The sequence below is a fragment of the Chaetomium fimeti genome, assembly GCF_033439085.1.
Source record: "Chaetomium fimeti strain CBS 168.71 chromosome Unknown B0H64scaffold_3, whole genome shotgun sequence".
NCBI classification, from domain to species: Eukaryota; Fungi; Ascomycota; class Sordariomycetes; order Sordariales; family Chaetomiaceae; genus Chaetomium; species Chaetomium fimeti.
In genome coordinates this window covers 868267-890436 of record NW_026944331.1, presented here as the reverse complement: position 1 = coordinate 890436, position 22170 = coordinate 868267, and the positions used below count along the sequence as shown (strand labels likewise).

At 57.7% G+C, this 22170-nt stretch overlaps 8 protein-coding genes across 8 annotated transcripts; 2 read left to right on the top strand and 6 right to left on the bottom strand.

The window, feature by feature from the left end:
• The first annotated feature begins 2957 nt into the window (after positions 1 to 2957).
• On the top strand, positions 2958 to 3965 carry B0H64DRAFT_110836 (uncharacterized protein). Its single transcript, XM_062797791.1, has one exon. The coding sequence runs from the start codon at positions 3118 to 3120 to the stop codon at positions 3607 to 3609; it is 492 nt and encodes a 163-aa protein (XP_062660359.1). The 5' UTR covers positions 2958 to 3117; the 3' UTR covers positions 3610 to 3965.
• A 36-nt stretch (positions 3966 to 4001) lies between these two features.
• B0H64DRAFT_390490 (Actin2-like protein) lies at positions 4002 to 6034 on the bottom strand. Its single transcript, XM_062803407.1, has 4 exons — positions 5336 to 6034; positions 4821 to 5276; positions 4444 to 4758; positions 4002 to 4385 (listed from the first exon to the last, which is right to left on the bottom strand). Exons 1-4 carry the CDS (start codon positions 5642 to 5644, stop codon positions 4323 to 4325), a joined length of 1143 nt encoding a protein of 380 aa, XP_062660358.1. The 5' UTR covers positions 5645 to 6034; the 3' UTR covers positions 4002 to 4322.
• A 395-nt stretch (positions 6035 to 6429) lies between these two features.
• On the bottom strand, positions 6430 to 8250 carry B0H64DRAFT_416118 (S-adenosyl-L-methionine-dependent methyltransferase; the record flags this gene model as incomplete). Its single annotated transcript, XM_062805140.1, has 3 exons — positions 6430 to 6771; positions 6824 to 7705; positions 8185 to 8250. The coding sequence occupies 3 exons, from the start codon at positions 8248 to 8250 to the stop codon at positions 6430 to 6432; spliced, it is 1290 nt and encodes a 429-aa protein (XP_062660357.1).
• Positions 8251 to 9163: 913 nt separating this feature from the next.
• Positions 9164 to 10701, top strand: B0H64DRAFT_416117 (S-adenosyl-L-methionine-dependent methyltransferase; the record flags this gene model as incomplete). The annotated part of the gene is made up of 9 exons (XM_062805139.1): positions 9164 to 9214; positions 9294 to 9323; positions 9399 to 9504; positions 9563 to 9604; positions 9730 to 9831; positions 9905 to 9948; positions 10000 to 10037; positions 10091 to 10231; positions 10281 to 10701. The coding sequence occupies 9 exons, from the start codon at positions 9164 to 9166 to the stop codon at positions 10699 to 10701; spliced, it is 975 nt and encodes a 324-aa protein (XP_062660356.1).
• Positions 10702 to 11453: 752 nt separating this feature from the next.
• Positions 11454 to 11974, bottom strand: B0H64DRAFT_440340 (uncharacterized protein; the record flags this gene model as incomplete). The annotated part of the gene is made up of 2 exons (XM_062806480.1): positions 11454 to 11526; positions 11754 to 11974. 2 exons carry the CDS (start codon positions 11972 to 11974, stop codon positions 11454 to 11456), a joined length of 294 nt encoding a protein of 97 aa, XP_062660355.1.
• A 701-nt stretch (positions 11975 to 12675) lies between these two features.
• B0H64DRAFT_390474 (GHMP kinase) lies at positions 12676 to 14482 on the bottom strand. The gene is made up of 3 exons (XM_062803406.1): positions 13823 to 14482; positions 13457 to 13755; positions 12676 to 13351 (listed from the first exon to the last, which is right to left on the bottom strand). The coding sequence occupies exons 1-3, from the start codon at positions 14253 to 14255 to the stop codon at positions 13010 to 13012; spliced, it is 1074 nt and encodes a 357-aa protein (XP_062660354.1). The 5' UTR covers positions 14256 to 14482; the 3' UTR covers positions 12676 to 13009.
• A 248-nt stretch (positions 14483 to 14730) lies between these two features.
• On the bottom strand, positions 14731 to 15497 carry B0H64DRAFT_390470 (uncharacterized protein). Its single transcript, XM_062803405.1, has one exon. It carries the CDS (start codon positions 15413 to 15415, stop codon positions 15185 to 15187), a length of 231 nt encoding a protein of 76 aa, XP_062660353.1. The 5' UTR covers positions 15416 to 15497; the 3' UTR covers positions 14731 to 15184.
• A 265-nt stretch (positions 15498 to 15762) lies between these two features.
• On the bottom strand, positions 15763 to 21824 carry B0H64DRAFT_110727 (uncharacterized protein). Its single transcript, XM_062797790.1, has 3 exons — positions 17924 to 21824; positions 15956 to 17873; positions 15763 to 15860 (listed from the first exon to the last, which is right to left on the bottom strand). Exons 1-3 carry the CDS (start codon positions 21602 to 21604, stop codon positions 15826 to 15828), a joined length of 5634 nt encoding a protein of 1877 aa, XP_062660352.1. The 5' UTR covers positions 21605 to 21824; the 3' UTR covers positions 15763 to 15825.
• Between the last annotated feature and the right edge of the window lie 346 nt (positions 21825 to 22170).

The window sequence follows — 22170 nt, the reverse complement described above, 5'->3', positions numbered from 1 at the left end:
GGCCGAACAGAACCAGCAATTCCCAGCTTCACGCCCATGGCACAAACCACAATTACATCTCTGCCAATTTCAGCTTCATATACGTTCCATGCACCTCCATAATGCCGCCTTCACGAGAGTAAAAGCGAGAGGATTATTCAGGAAAATGCAAGATTTCTTTAAGGTGGTTGGTTGCGCTCCTAGCTAGCAATGTCCTTACCGTCTTCGATATAAGTACAATATTTTACTACTCCCTTATTTTTCTAGGGTCTACTAGTTGTTTAGAGGCTTCTCCTAATCCTTCCACGGAAACCGGGCGTGAGCGAGAGAAGCAACACGGCGAAAGAATTCCGATGTTGTAACAAGGATTCCCGTATCCTCATCATCACAATTCCAATTCCACGCCTCGAGACTCTCCATCTATGTCACGCTTTGTGCGAGATACTCTATAATATACTCCGATGCTTGTACATTAGAGATCGGGATTGTTTTCTCCAAAGATAGGACGTGCAACTAGCAGGTGAGTGGCCGACGCTTCGAAACGTTGGAAGCGAGGCAGTTTCGGACATCAAACAGGCACTATTGTTTCTAGACGGTTACCTACCGTGCCGACTAGTCTGAATCATTCCTTACAGAGAGTGAACTTTTGATGCCCTTGACGGTGGCCAGGCCCCGTGGTCCATGATTGCAGTTTGGGGTATCTGTTCTTACATTTTTATTCTTTTTACAGTTGTCTGTTTTCCTTACCTTTTACCTCCTTCTTTGACTTATTTTTACTCTGTCGTTTTCTTTCCCCTCTTTTCGTCACCTTCTTTTCTGTTTTCTCTACCTTCCTTTTTTTGTTATCCCCTTCCCGGTCCAGTAAACTCCGGGCTCAAACCTCCTCCTTTCCCTATGCCCGGGTTACAACGTGTAATAGGCACGGATACGAACTGGGTGGATTAAGATGAGGAGCAAACCGTTGCTGGCCCGAGCAAGGTCCCCATCACGCAAGGGCAAAGGTCCTACATTTTAGACATCCTACCGCGAGCAACCTCCGGACTTCCTTCGGGGCGGGCCGTCCGGGAAGCAACGTGCCCAGCCACGTCTTGATACTCAAAAACCCCGCCAAGCTAGCCTCATCAGGGGTATCAAGAACAGGTTTTCCTCGGCATATTGATGAAGCAGAGCGTTTATATCGGTGAGTCCAGGTCCGAGGCCCCATCGTCAGCGAAACATCTCCGTCTTAGACCCGGGCAGTCCAATCCTTATGGAACGTAGCACAGCAGCTCTCGAGGCCACGGTATCTCCGTGGAAAACGGCTTTTTGGCGTCTGACATACTGCGCACGGTAGGTGGTAGCGGCAACGGCGGCCGGACACTGGAAAGAGAGAGAGGGGGGAGGAGGCAGAGAAGGGAGTCAGGGAGGATCAAATGCCTCAAACCCGCGCAATAATCTGTGTACAATCTACAGCGGAGGGATTGTCGAAGTGAAGATCGTGATTTCGAGGGCGATTTCGATCGAAACTTCAAGGGGTTGAAAAGCTGAGCTGGAACAGGGCTGCAGGGCTGAAGGGCTTGGCCATTGCCAAGGACATCAAGCGATCGCTCTCGGCATCCGGCGGTGCACTGCAAGACGGCCAAGCCATGCTCTTGTCTCGCCCGGCAGGTGACCGCCTCGAAGCAGGGAGACTGGTGTTTCGGGCGAACCCCGTGAGCAAGTGCGAAGCTCCCCCGAGTTGAGGCCCAGTTGGAGAAGCACAAAACTCTCGGCTACGGCTTTCCGTATCAGGACACGCACCTGCACTGCTACGGAGAACGAACTTCGAACCGCCAAAGTCGACAAGGACCAGCAGCCCCGTGATCCCTGAAAATCTGGGGTTGCTGTTCATCACTTGACTGGGGCTGGCCGGCCGGCTTACCGAGGAATAATAATTGGCGCTTTTGTTGGACAACGTTCCACCTTCCCTCACGACGCCTTGGTGCGGAAGTCTTGTCTGTAGCTCACGAGGCCTGAAGATTCTGATGCCAAGTCCAAGACTTTCAGGTCAGCACCGAGCCTGGGGCGAGACGCAACCGCCCTCTTTGGCGCAATCGCTTGCAGACAGTTCGGAGAGCCCTGACGTGAGCCGGCTGCAGGTGGTGCAAAAAGCCAAGTCTTGACCCTTGTCTCGTCGGCTGCAATTGCGAGCGTGGTTGCACAAGTTTTTCAGAACGACGCCGCCGGCACCGTGCCTTGCAGCTGCCAGAGTTGGCGCCAAGACCGCTGAAAGTCGCGAATGGCTTGAAACCACAGCAGAAGGGTACCTGGGCGGGGTGCAAACGATTGCGTAACAAATTAGACTCGGGCCCACCGCGTGACCACCCCTGAGTTTTCATCAGCTAACGGAAAAGCCCTGGCTGGAGTCTCGGCATCAAATTCAATGTCCCCAACTGGAACCACTCGATCGCAGCCAAGAGAGTTGCTGACGCCATTCAGGATGGCGTGGATCAGTGAAAAAAGAAGTTTCTTTCAGTTAGGCTCTCGCTGTTTGCTGCGTTGTTGCCAGCCACCGCCACGAGTCTTGCCCAGGCGTGCCAGGTGCTTGCGCCCCATTTTGTCGACGAATTTTGGGTGGCAGCGTTGTGCCTTGGAGAGCCGCTCGGCTGGGCAAGTGCCCCGCGTTGGAGCGTGCATGAGACCTTCCATTGTCCTCGGTACATCGAGACAGAGGGGCGGGAAGGAAGGATGCATTGCGCGATTCAAGGGCAAGGCACCGTGGTCATGCGGCATCCTGCCCAGAGCTCGTGCTGGAGCTGGAGCTATGTTTGGATGGAGCTGTTTGGCTCTCGGCGCTTGAGGGACTGGCACCACTTACAACACACACCATCCTGGTTTTTTATATAAGTCAATTCTCCTTGCTCCAGGTTTTCCCACGAAGTCGACCAGTGTTGCCTCAACCACCTTTCTCAAGTTACACAAACTTTGATCTCAACTTCAAGATTTCAGTACCACCAGCTTATAAGTGTCGAGCTCGTTAATTGCAACGTTCACCAAACCACAACCCGACGTACGCACCTCAACACCACACACCACACACCACACACCCTCCAACCCTCCAACCCACCAACCCCACCAAACAAACAAACACCCCCACAACAACCAATAACCAACATCAAGATGCCCTCCCTCTACACCATCACCGAGCCGCACCCAACGGTGCCCCAGAACAGCTACACGCACTCCGGGCGCGGGGGGCTAGGCAACTTCTTCCGGGCGCCGGCAACGACCTCCCCCAGCGGCGTGCCCACACCCTCCACCACCACCACCGCCACAACCTCCACAACCAGCAGCACGCGGCGCTTCTACTCGGGCCGCGGCGGAGCCGGCAACGCCCGCGCGGCGCCCGCGCTCGCGTTCGACGAGGACGAGCTCGCGCGCCGCGAGTCCGCGACGGCCACGGCCATGGTGGGGCACGTCGGGCGCGGCGGGGCCGGGAACGTCTTCTATTCTTCTTCTTCGGCGGCGGCTGTGGCCAAGGATGCTGGGGTGGATGATGCTGGTGAGGCGCTCGGCCGTCGTGACTCTGCGAGCACCGAGGGCAGTGCGCGCTCGTCGGCTTCGTCGTCGCTGGCGGGGCTTTGGGGGCGCGTGAAGAGCGCCGGGCGGTGAGCTTGTTTGTGAGATTGCTTGGTTGTTGGGTCGCTCTCTTCTTTCGGTCTTCTTTCTTTTGTTGTTTCTTGCGAGCAAGGCGTTTTGGTAGGGCGGAAAGGGTATTTATTGGTAACGGATGGTGATTCTCGAGGCGAGGGCAACAAGGGTTATGACATGGAATGGGGAAAAAAAAAGGGTGGTTGCTTAGGATGCTGAAGGATGGAATGCGCCTCTCTCATTCATCATCGAGGGCGGGATAGGAGTTTGTTTTTGATGGCCTAGTGTTCTTGTACGAATCAATATACCCCCCCCACTGCGACGATGGTTATGGCATAATTCGTTCGTTTTGATCTCGAGTTCGCAGAACGCGAAGAGTGACAACTTGTTTCCTGTGCCGTTTTGGAGACTCCTTCAATCAAAACTGGGTATCATTCGTTTTCTCTAAAACGCTCACGGTAGGCTGCTCTCAATATAGCCTCCCCCTCGACGCCCCGGTTGCCTCGACCACCATACGATCACCCCCCAAACTTCATCCACCATAACTTCGCACATTATTGTCACCGCGGGTACGCCTCGTTCCACACTTGCGCCCCTCACGCGCTATATATCCCCATTTGTGATTCGCACATTATCGGCGGAGACATCCTCAGCAGGTCTTCTCGTCTTCATCTGAAGTCATGTCTAGCCGGCGGCCCTATTATTACATCTCGATTCTCCTATCGTGGAGTATCTTATGTGAATTTGGTGTGGATGATATCGGGGTTCTCGTGCCAGTCCTCAATGCGGACCCACATCTATCAAACAACACATTAGCAATAGATCACGGTGAGAATGAATAACCATATAACAAACCTTTCTGAACGTGCTCAGCCCAGCGAGAATGCTGCCGCCGATCCAGGTCGAGTACTTGCGCTCCGGCGGCGCAAAGATCTTTATCCTCATGTCCTTGACGGCGACCCGCTGCACCTCGGATAGCAGGCGGTCGCCGAAGCCCTTGGTGAGGGTGCTACCGCCGGACAGCACAATGTTGGCGTACAGGTCCTTCCGCAGGTCGAGATCCGTCCGGTTGATCGAGTCGACGACGATCTGGTGCACGCCGGGGTACTCGAGGCCGATGATCTCGGGGTTGAAGAGGATTTCTGGCGCGCGGAAGCGTTCTGCGCCGATCTGGAAGCGTCCATGTCAATAAATTGGAGGCGTAATGAAAAGGAATACGTCGTGGCATATACCTTGAGCTTGTTCCCGTCTGGCAACACGTACTCCGCGACCTTCCCCTGGTCTAGTTTGCCCGCCGCCCACTCCTTCTCTTCCTTGCGGGGGTCCCTGGCCACGTAAGTGGTCGCCTCCTTTATCAGCCGCACCACCTCCTTCTCGGCGCTCGTGTGGAAAACGTAGCCGCTCTTGCGGAGCAAGGTTTGCAGATACTCGGTCACATCCCGCCCCGCCACGTCAATCCTCCGGATGCTATTAGGCACGGTAAACCCTTGGAATACGGGTACGGCATGCGACACGCCGTCGCCTGCGTCCAACACCACGCCGGTTGTCCGGCCGCTGGCATACAATGAGAGGACGGCTTGGATGGAGGTGTAGAGGGCCGGTACGTTGAAGGTCTCGAACAGGATCTGGGCGGCAGTGTCGCGGTTGGAGCGCGGGTTGAGGGGTGGTTCGGTGAGAAGGACGGGGTGCTGCGGGGTGTTAGCCTCTGTATGTCTACCTTACCCCCAAGGTTCGACAGGGATCTTACCTCTTCACTGAGGGTCTTGAGTCCTTCATCGTACACATATGCCCAGATCTTCTCCATGTCGTCCCAGTCCGTGACAATGCCGTGCTCCAGCGGATACCGAATCTTGAGCAGCCCGCGCAGCTCGGTTGCCGCCTTTTGGCCGATGAATACCTCGCCCTCCAACGCGCCGGCCAGCACCCGCAGATGCTTCGGTCTGCCTACCCATGACGGGAAGTGGCATTTTGGCACGTCTTCTCCTGCGAAACCGGCCCGTATGGTGCCGGACCCGTTGTCCAGCACAATAGGCACATTGTGCAGCGTGTCGGCCATCTTTTTGCTCGAGCTCGACTAAAGATTACCGCTTCGACATGCAGTAGCTGAGGTGTTGACGCTGGTCGATACCCAGTTCCTTCCGCCGGCCAAGACCCTCGCTCAATCGATATGGAGGGGTGTCGTCTCTGCCTCTATTCGTGGTTCGGATATGAGATTTGCTCCCTATTCTTTAGGCTACGTGGATGAATCCCCGCGTGTGTGGTGCTAAAATAGAATCGTAAATCCGGGCGCGGATATCTCAAATGTTTGCCACTTGCAGGGCTGTCCAGCGGCGGTTGCTGCTTGTAGTCGATTGTCCTCGGGATCCTGTTTGCTTCAAGCCTCAAAATCACGACGCGTTCTTTGGACTGAAAGCGGTGCGTCGTCGCGCGGGCGCATCATTGGCGGCTGCTCGGAGTTGCTGTGTGGGTCCAGCAAGGGGTAAAAAGATGGAGCACGGGCCATTTCACTCGAGCTCCCGCTTATCGATAGGCACAGAGCTATTGGCAGCGCCGCGGGGCAATCTTGAACGCGCCCAGCAGGTGCGACCAGAACAGCCTCAGCCAGTACCTAGGTAAAAAATTTCAAAAACGTGTCGAACTTATTTTCGTCAAAAGGAAATACATTATTGGTCCGGAACCGCCGTCCTCAGAATTGGAGGCGCAGGTATCGGTGTCACACGACGACTTGGAGAGGTCAACGCTAGAGTTGACCGAAGCTCGCTCAATGATCATGGAATTTCCGCCTGCCCGTTCTACCTAAATACTCGGTGTCTTTCTTCTCTACCTACCTAGATCTCCAGTCTACGAACGCTTCAGGCGGGTCTCGAGCTGCACCGTAGCACCGATCTCCGACGGCCACACCTTGACTAGCTCCAGGCCGGCCGCATCAAACATCTGGTTGAACTCATCCATCGTCTTCTCCTTTCCGGTGATGGACATCAAGTTCAAATCGAGCCAGTATAGCTCCTTTAGATGGCCTGGTTGCACCACCTCCGGCACCAGCATATCGCAAACAATCAGGCGCGAATCCGGGCCCATGGCCGAGACGGTGTTCTTGAGGATGTCAATGCAGACAGAGGGGTAAAAGTCGTGAAGGAGTCGCCGCATAAAGTAAACGTGCGCGTCTTGGCCACGGTTAGTTGACTGATTTGTCACAGGAAAATAGCAGCGGCAATTGGGGGGGCTCACTCTTGACTGGCTGAGGGGTAAAAATATCGTACGGCATCGCCTCGATGTTGGGAATCTCCTCCGGCTTCAACGAGTCGAGGACGATGGGGAGATCCTGCAGGATCAGCTTGCCGCCATAGGCCCCCGGGACCTCCTCCTGGAGCTTCAATAGAGCCTGGCCACGCCCGCCGGCGATGTCGACGAAAAACGGCCTCTCTGGTTCCTTCTCCACGTTCTCCTTGACAGTTTCCCACGGGAACATGCCCGTGATCGGCATGTTCTTCTCGATGATCTGGAGGCAGGAGTTCCAAATGAGCCGCTGCTCGGGGTTTTCGTCGATGGCTTCGTAGTAGGTCTTTCCCTCCTTGCCGATGCTGAAGCAGTAGGGCGACTTCTTCAGGTCGTAGATCTCCTCCGGCTTGTGAGTCCTGAAATAGTCGGGAAGCGCCATACACATCTTGTTGAACTCCATGCAAAGGACAAAGAAGGGGCCCTGGGCGTGCAGTTGGAACGCTTGCGACAGGGCGTTGTGCGCGTACGTGTCGGCCGCCGTCTCGCGAAAGAAGCCGGCGACTACGGCCACGCGCATCAACCGCTGGATGGCCGAGACGTCCATATCCATTTCCGTCGCGAGCTTTTCGGCCGTGATCGTGCCTTCATCCGGAATTTTCTTGATGGCGCCAGTCGTGATCAGAGTGTACATGCAACCGGAGGTGCACATGATCTCCTGGTGCCTCTCGATCACATCGTACGGCGTTTCGAGCAGCGTGCGCACCTTATCGACACGCTCAAGGAGGGCCAAATGCTGGGCATGGTTTGCCTGGGGAAGGCTCTTGAGGGCCTCGACGAGCTCCTCGGCGGCTCTCAAGGCTGAGCTTGTGTCGTCCATGTTGGGTGGCTCAAGGGTATTCTAGACGATGTTGAGGAGAAAGGAAGCGTGGTCTCCGAGTCCTCGATGCCGTGGATTGAGGGGTAGTGAGCGGAGCAGGACACCTCAGACTGATATGGTTATGGAGCAGCAGCTAAAGCGACCAGGGCCTGCTTCAATCCCATATCACGATTTCGTTCACCGGGCTGGGGCCGGTGGTCGACCTAGCAGGCCAAGACGGCCAAGACATCAAGAACCCGTGTGGGCAACCCCAGCTCTCGACATCTTCTCAGACAAAACGAGCTAGGAAAACGCTTCGGCTGTTACCTTTGGCGTTCGTCCGCGTCAGTCCCGGGGCGGCCCGGCGACTTTCATGACTCTTGGGCTTTCCTTGCAGGAAGGAATGGCGCCGCCTTCCCGGGCTTCGTCAACCAAAGTCCCGGAAACCCCGCAGACCAGCAAGTTCGCTGGACGGGCCCACGCACGTTGACACGTCTCGGCTAGACGAACCTGAAGCCCACCAACCACGGGATCGAGCCATTGGCTTTCCGGGTGGCAACCTTGTCGACGGACGTCTTATCGCGCATGTCCGTTGGGTGGGGAGGGCATGAAATCCCACCTCCCCCTCCAACACCTTTCTGCCTTTGCACATGGGGGCTCGGGGCTCCCAACCCCACGCTAACTCGCGGGCAAGTCCAACTTAGTTCCGGGTGCGCCTCGGGGCGAAGCGATTTGTAAAGAGGAAGGGAAAACCTGGAAGGCCACTCCACTAAAACTACACTAAAACGAGACATCGAACCCAAAGCGAAAATCCCGACTAGTCGGCTCTGCCAGCCACTTTCATGCGGTGTGACCTCGTGTGGAGACGCTCGAGAGGCGTTTGAGTTGCTGTTCCGTTCGTTGTCGCGCAGCACGCATATGCTGCCAAATCAGCACCCGCATTGGAGCATCTCGTGGCGTCGACCTTGACCCGAAAGCCGATAGTGGCTGCTGATTTGGCGCCGCCGACGAACTTGGTCTGCGGGCAGCGACAAGACTGGATAAGTCTGTCTCATTGTTCATTTCCTCGCTTTCGGACGATGGAACCTCGGCTTGGCCCTCTTTACCAACCGTGCCCTTCCTAACCGTGCGGACGGGCGCGCACACACGAGGCAAGCGGAGCCAGCAAATACTTCCAGGGGACACAAGTGAGACCTGTTTTCTCTGCTGTGACCCAATCAGCCAAGGGGTACCCGTGGAGTTGCCGTCTTGTTTCCCTGTTGGCGGTGTGGGCCATGATCCCCCAGAAACCCACGGCGGAACGGGATCAGCCTAGGACAAATGTGGACAGTGGCACCCTCTCGGGAACGCCAAGAAGGGGAGAGCTCCATTGTTCTTTCGTTCGAACGTCGGCCGGCTCTCCGCAATTCGACATTTGACATCCCCCTCAGGTTGACGTCCGCCTCATCCGTCTGTTAATCCACGGATTGCCGCCGCGATTCCCGCATCTAATCGAACGCCATGGCGGACCAGCCCCAGCAGACGCCGGATAATATCATCCAAGCGGATGATGTGAGTTCACACGGCCATCACGGGTCGAAATGCCTTCCCTATCTATTTGTGTCGCCAGCATAACTGACCGGCGCGACAGCAATGGGACAACGCGAGCGTTGATGATGAGGTGGGTGTTGTATCCGGCCCCTAGGGCATTGGGGAAATTGCCAACAGACTAACTAAGACGTCGCTCGTCTCATAGGGCGCCGAGGTTGCGAGTTCCGGGAGCTCAATGACTTCGATCACGTCCTCGGTGCTGCGAGGCAAGGTGGAGGATGGGCGGGTGTATGCCGTGTACGGCAAAGAAGGTGTGTTTGTTCGTTTCCTGGAGCGGCGGGCGCGACAGCGGTAGCTAACCCGAGCTAGAGTACGGAATGCCGATGGACGATGTAGAATTGGACAGGATCGGTCAGTATTTTCAGAGTTTTTTACCCCTCAAAAATGCGCGGGCCTGGGGGACGGCCCCTGAGTTCTCCCTCGAGATTGTGCAAACCTGTGTTGGGGCGAACGAGGTGGCTGACTTCGGAGGTTAGACATGTGTCACGCCAAGTACTACGCTTTGCTCGAAAAGAAGCGCTTCATCGCCCCGATTGGAGAGAACCCTCAGAAGATTTTGGATCTGGGTTGCGGGACAGGTAAGTCGTTATTCACACTGGGCGTTATGCGCAGCAAACCCGGTGGCTTGGATGCGAGATTAACGTGTCTCAGGCATATGGTCGATCGACGTTGCGGATATGTACCCTTCCGCTGATGTACGAGTGGCGTTCCGAGGCTTTCCTGTCCAAAGATCTAACTGGTGCTAGGTAATCGGGGTTGACATTGCTGCGACACAACCAGAATGGTGAGCTCAACCTGGCGTGACGCTCGATAGCACACTCGCGCTGACAAACTCAGGGTGCCGCCAAATTGCCATTTCGAGCTCGACGACATTGAGCAGGAGTGGGCGTGGAAACAGAATTCATTCGATTTCATCTTTGCTCGCGACCTCATACTCTCCATCCGGGACTGGCCTCGGCTGATCGACCAGGCTTACACGTAGGGACGCCGACAATAGTTATTTTACGCAGCCCGCTGACCGCCGCAGGCATCTCAAACCCGGCGGCTACCTCGAATTCCATTGCGTGACGGGCCTTCTGAGGTGCGACGACAACACGCTGCCCGAGGACAGCGCGCTGCGCAAGTTATCGGACGCCATATATGATAGCACGCTAGTATTCGGCACACCCATCGACGACCCGACACGGTGGAAGGGCTGGTTCGAGGACCGCGGCTTCGACGACGTCACCGAGGTCATCTACAAGATGCCCTGCAGCCCGTGGGCCAAGGACCAGCGGCTCAAGCTCATCGGGGCGTTCGAGATGGAGAACCTGCTGTATGGGCTGAGCGGGATGGTGACGAGGCTGTTTGGGAAGGGGCTCAACTGGTCGGCGGAGCAGGTGCAGGTGTTCCTGGTGGACGTGAGAAAGGAGATCAAAAGCCGGAATTTGCATGCTTATTGGCCCTAGTGAGTGTTTTCTTTATCCCCCCCTCTTGGTCTCGTTGCTGACAGCTTCAAGCTATGTCGTCCACGCGCGGAAGCCGGGTGGCTCGCCGCACGCAGTGCCCGCGCCGCCAATAGTAGCTTCCCCATCGCCGGAGCCGGTTCTGCAGACCGCTCCACCGCCGCAGACAGTTCCAGCGCCGCAGATGGTTCCAGCACCACAGACAGTTCCTGCGCCACAGACAGCTCCAGCACCGCAGGCAGCTCCAACGACGCAGACAGCTCCAACGACGCAGACAGCCCCAGCGCCGCCGTCCGCATGATGTGCTACAGTCCTATTAAGGCGTTCGGGGGTTTTAGGGGTGGCTCATATTGTCTCGGCAGCGTCCGTTCTGTTCAGCAAGCGACACATTACATTTCATGAAACAAGACTTATATCAGATTTTATCTAGCGCTCTACAACAAGCACGTGGTTTCAAGCACATACATAGTACTTACTATATATCTAGATACCTTTATTCCCAACCCTCGTAACCATTTAGCATTCATATCACCGCAGATGCCGGTCTATATAACTGTATTATGTATGTATGTACCAGGAACGATGATCCTCTAAACATACCCTCCCCAGAAAAATATGCCCCCGCCCACACCCCCGGGTATTGTACCCAAGCCCCACCAACGCCAACAAAAGGAAATGTGAGACATATGTAGGTGATCTCTCTGTGCCTCAGCCGTGACAACTTCCCCATTCCTCTGTACCTGCCGTGCCGTGTCTTAGACCTTCCCGTCGAGCATGGCGGCGGCGGCGTATGGCCAGCCCAGCATCAGGAGGCCGGCGGGGAAGAATCTGTGGGTTCGTCATGGAGTTAGTACCGGGTATCTGCTGTGCTTTTGTTTGTTGATTTGGGCTGTGTTGGAACGGCTGTGTTGGAACGGCTGTAGAAAGGTGAGGTGGAACGCGTGGTTGGTGGTGGTTTCACGTCGGGTGAGGCTAGTCGTGGAAGCGGAGACGGAGGGGTGAAGGGAATGGAAAAGGGGGGAAACACGAAGAGAGGAAGCGAAAACAAAACGTACACGACAGCCTGCCCTCCGGCTCTTCGCACCAGGCGGCTCCAGTCAGCCGGCGCCGGCCTGCTGGCCATGGGCAGACGCTGGAAGGGGTGTGGTTCGAAGGAGCGGGCGATTGTGCGCAGGTTGTGCATGATGGAGAATTGTTGCCGCTGTCGTTGAATGCCCTGTTGTTGGAGTTGGCGGGCGAGGGTTTGGAGGAGGGGGCGGGTGGTACGAGCGGGCATCTTGATGGGGTTTAAGGGGGTTGCTTGGTGTTTGGTGGTGTTTAGGGGTGAGACTCAAAACTCTAGGAGTCTTGACTGAGACGAGGTTGAGTGGCGGGTTGCTGTGTGATGATACAACGTAGGGGAGATTTGTATGCCGGTAATAGGCTGGCTTAGTTTGATATGGATGTTGATGCTGGTGATACGGACAACACACCACGAGATGGACTCTTCTATTTATCACGGCCTTACACACCACCCAACCACCATCCCCAACCGACATCTCCCGCCGCAGTCCCCATCCCTCTTCACACCCGATGACCAAGTCGACCAACTCCAGTCATAATCGAGCCACGGCCCAAACCCAGGCCCCGTCCCCTCCCGAAAGATGCTCGTCGCCTCCATCCGCGATCCGGCCGCAATCTCCCAAGCTGGAGTCACGAAGCGGAAGGATTGGGTCTTCCAACGAAATATGATGCCAAACCGCACAGAAAGCATCCCATCCCGCCGTCCCCAAGCCGCGGCTTACACGGCCGCAGCCAATTGGGGTCGGCGGTGCCTAGCATGACCGTTCGACGTTGGCCCGAAGGTGGCACGATTTCGGATGAACCGTGGGCAGCGGCGTGGAGCCAAGGCGGGTACACACAGGGCTGGTTGTTCGGGGCTGCCCGGGGGATTTTGGTGGGTGGCTCGATGCGAAGGGCGGTGATTGGCTGGTTGCTGGGGTCAGCTCACTGGAAGTCCTGTGCTTGGCCGAGACCCACGGGAGGTCGCAGTGAAGGCACGGGGCAAGAGGACATCGGCCATGGCTTCCACGTTGTTGCGGCGATCCATGCAGGCCTCCGCTGCAGGCTGTTTGCAGGGCACCCATCCCCCCTGGCATTCAGGGGTTCCTGCCGCTGTCAACAACAACACAAACCACTTCACGGGTGGGTGATGGTTTGATAGCAAACATTACAAACAGCTACACCAGAAACAAAACCTCGGCAACGGGGTATCACAATTGTATTTCTATTTATTTCCCACGTCCAACCGACCGACCAACCGACCGCCCGTCTACGCCCTTGTCACAGTCGTCCCCTCGGCGGGCTCCAGCAGCTTCCAATTACAGACGATCTTGTTCTCCCCAAACTTGGCGATGATGCGGTCGGCGATCTCGGCAAAGTTGCCGGTCGCGAGCGCGAGGATGGTCGGCCCGGCGCCGGACAGGCACACGCCCAGCAGGCCCGGCTGCGTCCCGGGGGTCATGGACTCGACGATCTCGGTCAGCCCCGGGATCAGCGTCTGCCGGTACGGCTGGTGCAGCTTGTCCTGCATCGCCAGGTAGATGAGCTCCGGGTCCGGGGGCGACTGGCCGAGTGCTACGGGCAGGAGCGCGATTCGCTGCAGGTTGAACGTCTGCGTGTTGTTTTGTTGTCAGTTGCTGGGTGGGTTTTCTTTCATCACGCTCACGGCGGGATATTTTGAGAGAGGGGGGGAGAGAGAAGGAGAGAGATAACGTACCACGTCTGGTCGGGGGTATTGCGACGGGAGCACCTCGCGCGCCTTGGCTGTGGGGACCTCAAACTCGGGGATGATGGCGACGGCCTTGATCTCGGGGGCCCAGGGGAACTTGATGTGGTGGCCGATGCCGTGCGGCGGCGAGGGTGGCTTCGCGCCAGTGTCGACGCCGCCAGCTGGCGAGGGGAGCACTTCGCTCAGAGGGATCTCCACGCGGGCCACGTCTTCGGGTGTGAGAGGCTTGAGGTAAGTGCCCACAAAGCCGCCGAAGAGAGCAGCGCCAACATTATCCGGGTGGCGTTCTATTCCGTGTCAGTTGCCAGGCAAGGGGACCGGTCGCATGGACGGGGTGTAACCACAACCACTCACCAATCATCAAACAAAAATCAAACAACCTCTCGGGTGTGAGATCATGCAGCCCACCGCACTCCTTCCCCAGAATCACCCCCGCCACGACGGCCGCCCCAGACGAACCCAGGCCCCGACCCAGCGGGATGGGGTTCTTGATGTGGACGTGGGTCTCGGCGGGGAAGCTCCGTTGGCCGTGGCATCGTAGCACGTACAGGGCGACGCGAGTGATGAGGTTGACTTGCGGGTCGAGGCTAATCTCATCGGTGCCCTCGCCCTCTCCCTCATACGTGATGCGGCAGTTGAGCGGTTGGTCGGACTTGGCCTTGGACCGGTCGATGGTGACGTGCAGCTCCAGGTACATGGACAGCGCTAGGCCGATGACATCGAAGCCAGGGCCAATGTTGGCGCTTGAGCAGGGGGTTTTGATGACGAAGGACTCGGATTGTGCCATGTTGACGGTTGGTGATTGGTGGTTGATGGTTGATGGTTGACGGTTGTCTCACTTTCAACTCGCTCTTGGTTAACAGTTTTGTTCCTTTTTTTGTCGATTTTCTCTCAAGCTTTGTGATGCTAAATCAGGAGGTAACCAAACTCACAATCGCTTGGTCTCGCAGTCGGGGGGGTGTTTAACTTAAGTTTCAAGGTGCCCGCCCGATTAGGCTCCCTCACGGAAGTGACTACCCAGTCATGGGAATTTTTGCTCGGTCCGGCCACCGATTGCGGAGCGGGGGTCAAAACCGAGCGGTCCACCGGTCCAGGCCCGCTACCCCCCACTGCGCACAGCGGTTACAGCCGGGGCTGCCACCGAGACCGATGCTGAGCTCAGCTAACTAACCAGGTACATATCTTACCGTAACTAACAGCATGCCGCGTCGGTGTCCAACAGCAGTGGTCTGAGCCCTGGGATTTATTCAGCTTCACCTATCTTAATGGAAACGCGGTTGTATTTTACCCAACTCCCTACTTGTTTATAGGCATTTTCGTTGACGTCTCACACCTGAGCATAACCCACCCACGGCATCACATGGCACCCCCCAAACTCAATCGGAAACTAATATCCCAAACAATCACTCAAAAACCAAAGACCAATATTCCATACCACACCTCCATACCTATCACAGTTTTCCATCACCCTCCCTGAGACATCCTATCTCCCCCATGACACTCCCCAGACCCAGCCTCGGTCATCGGTAGTCCAAACAGGCTAGCCAGCCTCCCAGGGAGGCGTTCCAACCCACGCCCCCACGCTGGTATCCCAACAATCACAACCGTAAACAGCAACTGGTCACGGGCACCGACGTACGTCAAAAGAGAAAATATGCAAGGTTAACCACCGCGCGGGCCGAGAGCCAAAAAAAGAAACAAGAAGCCGAGGTTTTTTCAAGTGTCAGTCATATCGGTCATAGCCAGCAGAACCCCAAAAAGAACGAGACAACCAGAGACACGAAGGTCCATCAAATAAATCTCGCCCCCCCCTTCCCTTCCTACAACTCCTCGCCTGCCTGCCTGCCTCCTTGATTTCATACGCACAAGATCGCTCCCGCCTGTTCCCAATTCCCAACTAGGTAGCAACAACACAAACAAACCACCCCCCTTCCCCAGCCAGACCATCCATAGTTATCCCCCGAGGTCGCTCGTTCACCACCTGCCCCATCCAAATCCGCCGCCCCTGCCGGGGGTAAAAAAAAAAAAAAAAAAAAAGAGCAAAGTCTATATGAAAACAGACACACGAAAGCTTAACTGACATCCCCGCTCCGCCTCCCTCCCAACCCAGCCTTCCTACCCCCCCCCCCCCCCCCCCCCCCGCCCAAGATTACATCCCACTCAAACCAATATCCCGCACGAGCGGTTGGCGTTGACGACTCATCGACTGCAAAGTCCGTGCAACCGCCATAGGACCAGAGCCAAGGCAAAGCCAGCAGCCTATCTGTTCGTCTGTGTGTCCGCGTGTCCGTTTCCGTTTCACTTGCACCGCGCAATTTCTCTTTTCATTTTCTTCTTTTTTCCTTTACCCTCCACACTTAGAAAGTCTCGGTGTCTTGCGAGCCAAAGGTATCTGCATCATCACACTTAAAGTCAGTCCCATATCACAAACAAGGTAGCTAGTAGTAGCCGGAAAAGAGAATGACCAAAAAAAAAAAAAAGACTAACCTCTCCGGCGATCCCTCTCCTCCCCCAACCCACCACTCCCACTCATACTGGCCCTAGACCCCGACCCCGTCGGAGTCATCGGCCGCGGCCCACTAGGCCGCCTGCTCACACCGCCGGCGGGCGCCGACAGCAGGGCGCCGCTCAGGTTGCGGTTCTCGAGGCGGGGGCTGCTGGCGCCGCCGTTGGCCTCGCGGGTGCTGCTGCTGGCGCTGTGGTGGCTGCCGCTGCCGCTGTGGTGGGAGTGGTGGCTCTGGCTGATGTAGCTGGCCGTCGGCACGCCGTGCGTCATGGTGCCGTACCCGCTCTCCACGCTGTGGTGCGGCAGCGGGCTGCCCTGCTTCTTCTGCAGCTTGCTGAGCCGCTTGTTCTGCGGCGGCGTGGCCGCCGCGCTGCGCGTCAGCTGGCAGGGGCTGGACGGCGGCAGGTCGCTGTCGAGGGCCTCCTTGGGCGGCCGGGGCGGCGGGGCGCCGCCGGATGTGGCTGTCATCCCGGCTGTGGCCGGGGAGGAGGAGGTCCAGTGTTGCTGGTGGTGGTGTTGGTCACCTCCGGCGGAGCCGTAGTTGTCGGCGTGCTGGTGCTGCTGGCCATAGCGGTTCAGGCTGGTGACGGAGCCGGCCCAGTCGGCCGATTTAGGGCTAAAGGAGTCGAAGCCGAGGGCTTGCGACTCGAGCGCGGCCTTGAAGCGCTCGGTTTGGCCCTGGCGCGGTTGCGGGTGCACGAGGTTCAGCGAGTCGCGGTGCGCCTTATACTTGGGATCCTCGGGCGTCATGCCCATGGTCACCCAGTTGGCGTCGGCCTGCGACGGGGAAGACATCTGCCCGTACATCTGTGCGTCATGATCCTCGCGGTATCCCTGGGGAAGGTCCGTCTCCGAGAACCCAGAATGTAGCTTGTCAGTCTCGACGGCCTGGGGAGGGGCGAACTGGTAGTTGTCTTGGTTGTCTTGGTAGTGGTCCAAGGACCCCGAGCGGGACGGCCCGGTGGGGAACTGGGCGTTCTCGTCCTTGCTGGATTGCTTGCTGTGGCGAGACTCTGTCTGCACACCGCTTGACGCTGTCGTTTCCGACCACCGCGAGATCTTGGGGATGCGGAACCAACTAGATCTCGACTTCTTCTTGCCACTTTCTTCCGTTCGGGGAGTGTTTTCGTTGCTCACCGACGTCTGTGCTTGCGCCGCAGGACCGGGTGGGGTGGCCAACGGCACTGAGTTGCCGCGTTGATCCTGGACAGGCGTCCTCAACTGTTGCTCGTCATCCCTCCGCCCGTGGTCATATTCCTCCTCATTGTCTTCGGGCACGGTGCTTATCCTGTGCGCCGAGACCTTGCGGTCGTATGCGGGTTTGACCGACGTGCCACGCGACTGAATCGAGAGATAGCCAGACTGCGAAGCATGGCTCGTTGTTGACGTGCCGGCCATGCCCTCGGGCTCATAGCCGTGGTCCTGTTCACTCTGAACATCGGGCTCCATGTGGTCGTATAATTGCTCGCCATGGGTGCTCTGGTTTCCCTGGATGCCCGGCGCGGTCTGCGTCTTGAGAACGTCGACTTCAGTAAGAAGCTGCATGAGCATGTCCTCGATCCTGCCGAGGTCGTTGGTCCCCTTAGCACTTAGACCCTTCAGCGCACGACGGAAAATGCTCCTCCTCTTGTTGTTAATGTCATCACCGTTAATCGTGGGCGCTTGCGAGACGTTCTGGATCGAGCGCGCGACGCTGCCGGGGTACGGCCGCGGACCATTGATGGCGCGCTGGACTGACTTATCGGTATTCTCCTTGACCTCGGTAATGATAACGTCCTCCGTGTCGGCGAGCAGCCGCTTGACTTCCTCAAAGTTATTGCGCATCTCGGTCGCGGAACGGACCAGAGTCACCAGAATCTCCGTGTCGCGTGCGCTGCGCTGAGCATCACGAACCATCAACTGACACAACGTTAGTAACTTGCAAATGACTGGTAGGAATAAATACTCACGTGCTGCATCAAGGCAATGATGTCCGTAGACTCGATCCCCTCAATGCCAGTCCCAGTAGCGGCATCATACATCGGGGAGCCCATTCCTTGGGACATGCCACTGAGGTGCCGGGTGTGTTTCGGAGTGTTGTAGAACGGATCCTCAACGCTCGGGCCGCCAGCGCCCGGGGCAACGTCAAAGTCCACGCCCTTGCCCTTCACACCGCCCTGGAGGTCAGGCGTCTTGTTGGGGCCCTGCGAGATATAGCCCTCATCCACCTTGTGGCCCATCGGGCTACGGGTGCCGTAGAGGTCGCCAAAGCCCGCGTTATCGAAGCCTGGAAGTAGATTGGTGTTAAGACCGGGAATGTTTGCGATAGGGCTGGATCCCTCGTAGGGGTTGGTGACGAGGGTATCGCGCTTCTTGTCCTCGGACGTCCTGTACCACTCATCATGCTCCTGGCTCGCTTGACGGCTGTGGCTCTGGGCCGCCGCCATACCTGCTGCCGCACCCACCGCCGCAGCGGCACCGGCCATACCCAGGTCATGCCCGCTTCTCTGTTGAGGCAATGCCGGTGAAGCGTGGCCGCCGTCCAGGCCCTGGTACTCAATATCGTCGAGATGGTGCTTGGGGTATTGCCGGGGTGTGGCGTCGCCAGCCCAATGTTCCTCTTCATCGCGACCTCCCTCGCCGCCGAGAAGCGACGGGTTAGTGAGCAGGTCATCCTCTTCTTGCCAGCCAATTTCCGGCATCGGGTCATTAAGATCCGGCAGGCCGCTGAAACCCAGCTTGGGCTGCTGCTGATCCTCGCCGTGGACTAGTCTCTCGGCACTGGCAGTGTCGATGCCCGGGCGCGGCCCGTTTTGTGTGCGCTCCTTGAACGACTTGTTCCTTTGAACACCCGCCCCTTGGAAGTCGATCTCGTCATCTGCAATGACCTGTTGTCCCTTGGCATTCTGTGCCCGGAGAACGGCGGCAGCGGCACCGACCGCTGCGCTGGTGATTGCCGCCTCCGACATGGTCGGCGACTGTCGGTAGGTGGTCTGAGGCACCTTCTGGCCATACTCGTCGAGTTCATACTCGACAAACTCGCGCGACCGGTGGCTCCCAGACGCGGGAGTATTCCCCCGCTCTTCTGCGTAGTCGCGGTGACTTCCCACAGAGCGCTTGGTCGGGGTGCCCGGATCGCGAGACATCTCCTCGTCGAGCGTCGCCATCGACTGGCGTCCGTTGTACAGCTGGTTGCCGACCGCACTAGAGGAGCCCGTCAAGGCGGAGCCCTCAAGCATCGACCCGTCGACGAGAGAAGCGACGTTGGATTCGATACCGGCGGGGTGAACGAAATCAGGGTTAAAGCCCACGGCACGGACAGCGTCCCCAGACGGGACGCCGTCAAGTTCGCTGCCCATTGGGCTCACGCCATTGTCCTGGTTTATACCCGAGCTTCTGACACTCCGGTCGTCGTCGATCCCACGGTCTGTCGGCCCGTCCTGTCGCAGAGATCTCCCGGTCGATAAGATAGAATCGGCCGTCCGGTGTGAAGCCCGCGACTCTTGGTGCGGAATCTCGCTTCCAGTCTCCGTGTAACCAGAAATACTTGGGATCGGGCTCAGGCCGCGCCGTTCCGGCTGGTATGGTACGTACTTCAGCGGGGGAGGCACATCCTGGGTGCTGTAATAGTCGTAGGGGCTGTCGGGGGCATATGCCGGAGCGGAATCGGGGTCCTCGGCCTCCTCCTCGTCTTCCTGGTAATGTTTGGAGGCACGTGAAGGCACCCGCTTCCCGTTGTCATCAATGATGAATTCATCCCATTGTCCGGTTCGTTGATGGGGCAACGTCTTAAGATCCCCGTGAGAAATATTAGCGTGCTGAGTCCCCAATGACTGCAGGGTGATTGGTGTTCTGGTGGGAGTTGGGGTTGATGATGAAGAGAGCTGATCTTGGGGTATTTCACGGCCGGGTGTGAGCTCTTCGCTTGCGGAATGTGGCCGGTCGGTGTCGGCAGTTAGGATAGATGCCCTCGTCACGTCAGAAGCCTGAATGTCGCTCATCAGCGGCATCGGCGGAGCCGGCGGCCCAAGTTCCGATTCCTCATCCTCCAAAACATGATCGGAGCCGCGACCCCGCATCTCAGCTCTGCGACGTCGCCTGGAGCGTTGTTTGTCGTCGGAAGGTGATTGTAGTATCTCTTGAGCAGCGATAGCGGCCGCACCCATGGCAGCACCGGCGGCTGCGGCAGCTTTAACGCGGTCTGTGCTGCGCCCCGGGGTGTCGTCCGGGTCAGGGTCGTCAATAGAATCGTGGCTGAGGGCGCTGCTGTCGTCAAAGTCATTGCGGGCCTCGCGATCTCGGCTCTCCTTGCTCCTCATGCTGTCGCGCGGCGTGACAATATTCTTATCAATGGCTCCAGACCGTCGCCTATCGTTCGCGAACTCATCCCTCGAGGCTGTGGTTGCGCTGGATGTGGTCGAGTCGCGGCGAGTCCCGCGCCGGCTCTGTTCCCTCTTCAACGCGTTGAGCTCTGGGAGGATGAGGCGGCGAATGGCGTCCTCCACCGTCTCAAGTAGTTTGGGGTTATTGATCGACGACGCCTTCGAAGCGCCGGACCGGATGGAGTGTTGGTCCATAGACCGATGACTTGGTGCGAAGGCGGAAACCACGCTAGAATCTACTCCTGAAATGAGTGACTCGCTATGCCCCTTGGATCTTCTCCGTGGTGACTTTGCGCGCTCAGAATACTTCTCGTCTTTGGACACGCTACTCGTCCGGCTTTTGCTCGACCTGTGCTTGCGGTCCCTGTCTCTGTCCTTGTCTCGGGTCTTGGATACCGAAATCCTGTCTCGCTCGCGGTCCTCACGATTCTCACGGCCCGCACGACTCTCGCGGCTCTTACTCCGGAGCTTATCGGCGGCGGCAGCAGCTCCCAGCCCCGCCGCAGCGCCGACGAGATAGTCGCTTGTGCGGGAAGGGCTCCTGCTCCTGGTACTCTTGGCCTCGGACATTCCAAATGACGTGGCCGGTCCGGACCCGTCAAGAAAACTGTCGGCCGGGATGGCTGAAATCTCACTCATGGCGGGGTCTTGGTAGCTGGCTTTGCTATCAGTCGCCGGGATTAGAGGGCTCGCCGGGCGGCGACGGCGAGGGTTGCCGGTCCGATCGATCTCAATGTCGATGGGGTTCCGGCTGACGTTGCTCTCCTCCGTCGCCGAGGCATACGAGCCCGCATCCTCCATGTCGCCGCTGAGGACCGAGAGATCCTCAACTTCGCTGCGAGCAGGCACGGATCGACGATTAGGGCTCAATTTCCTCGTCTTTGATTGTGTGATTTTGATGCGATCCCGATCCGATCCGCCCCTGGACCGGTGCTTGCTGCTCGGTCTTACGCGGACGCGGACGCTCGGTTTCCTCGAGCTTGTGCCAGATACACTGCTCGTCTTGCCACCTTCGAAGTATTCGATCAGCAGGGAGGTCTGCGATTTGCTTTGCCGATGCCCCGTCCTGATGGTGACGGGGGTTCCGTCGTCGGGAAGCGAGTAGGTGGACTTGTCGTCTCCGGGTTTGGACACATCGGTCCCCAAGTCGCTGAGAGCGTAGTCGCTTGCAACGTAGTCGCTTGGGGCGCCGGTCATAATTGTCGAATTGGTTTCGGTGGGCGCGGGCAGCGGCGGCGGCGCAGATCTCTTTTTGCTCCCGATGCCCATGGTTGCGTCGAGAGCCAGTGGGCAGCTATTAGTTGGTTAGGTATCAGCGGGCCCTCGGTCCGTCGTCCAATTAGTCCCTTCCACGGAGTCCCTCGCCGACCGTTTCGAGACGAGCGGGATTGGAAATCAGAGGCCAGCTACAAAACAAGGAAAAAATAAAAAAGTAAGACGCAGTGTATCCAGAGCAAATATTCGTAGTCGACCGACTTCCGTCAAGATGGCATCGGATGCGGGAAAATCTGGCGACAACGTGGGGAATGTGAGCAGGCAGTCGTCCCATAGGCAAGCAAGCCTCGAGGGGGGGGAAATGTCGCACAGCCCGTCCGCCGGTAAAACGAGAAGAGGGCGCCCTGAGAGGCGACACTGGAAGAATGGAAGTGCGATGATCGTACGTACTGCAAACGGGTGCACAAAACAATGGGCGATCGGGGAGGCGGCCTGTCAAAAAGCGAGAGGCGGGCGCAAGACACAGGCCGGGGCGTTGTTGAAGCGGCAACCACAGGGCGCCGGAAGAGCGGGGCAAGCCGCTGCGACGGCAGATCCAATCGCAGCGTCGGGGGACTTGG

Bases quoted from the DNA above. Each gene is read 5' to 3' on its own strand.
- B0H64DRAFT_110727 (XM_062797790.1), bottom strand. From the start codon at position 21,604: ATGGGCATCGGGAGCAAAAAGAGATCTGCGCCGCCGCCGCTGCCCGCG. The intron at 17,874-17,923 runs GTGAGTATTTAT...ACGTTGTGTCAG, and splicing joins TCATTGCCTTGATGCAGCAC to TTGATGGTTCGTGATGCTCA. The intron at 15,861-15,955 runs GTTAGTCTTTTT...GTGATGATGCAG, and splicing joins GGAGAGGGATCGCCGGAGAG to ATACCTTTGGCTCGCAAGAC.
- B0H64DRAFT_390490 (XM_062803407.1), bottom strand. From the start codon at position 5,644: ATGGCCGACACGCTGCACAATGTGCCTATTGTGCTGGACAACGGGTCC. The intron at 5,277-5,335 runs GTAAGATCCCTG...AACACCCCGCAG, and splicing joins TCAAGACCCTCAGTGAAGAG to CACCCCGTCCTTCTCACCGA. The intron at 4,386-4,443 runs GTTTGTTATATG...GTTGTTTGATAG, and splicing joins GGCTGAGCACGTTCAGAAAG to ATGTGGGTCCGCATTGAGGA.
- B0H64DRAFT_110836 (XM_062797791.1), top strand. From the start codon at position 3,118: ATGCCCTCCCTCTACACCATCACCGAGCCGCACCCAACGGTGCCCCAG.
- B0H64DRAFT_390470 (XM_062803405.1), bottom strand. From the start codon at position 15,415: ATGGTCTGGCTGGGGAAGGGGGGTGGTTTGTTTGTGTTGTTGCTACCT.
- B0H64DRAFT_390474 (XM_062803406.1), bottom strand. From the start codon at position 14,255: ATGGCACAATCCGAGTCCTTCGTCATCAAAACCCCCTGCTCAAGCGCC. The intron at 13,756-13,822 runs GTGAGTGGTTGT...GACACGGAATAG, and splicing joins TGATTTTTGTTTGATGATTG to AACGCCACCCGGATAATGTT. The intron at 13,352-13,456 runs GTACGTTATCTC...AACAACACGCAG, and splicing joins AATACCCCCGACCAGACGTG to ACGTTCAACCTGCAGCGAAT.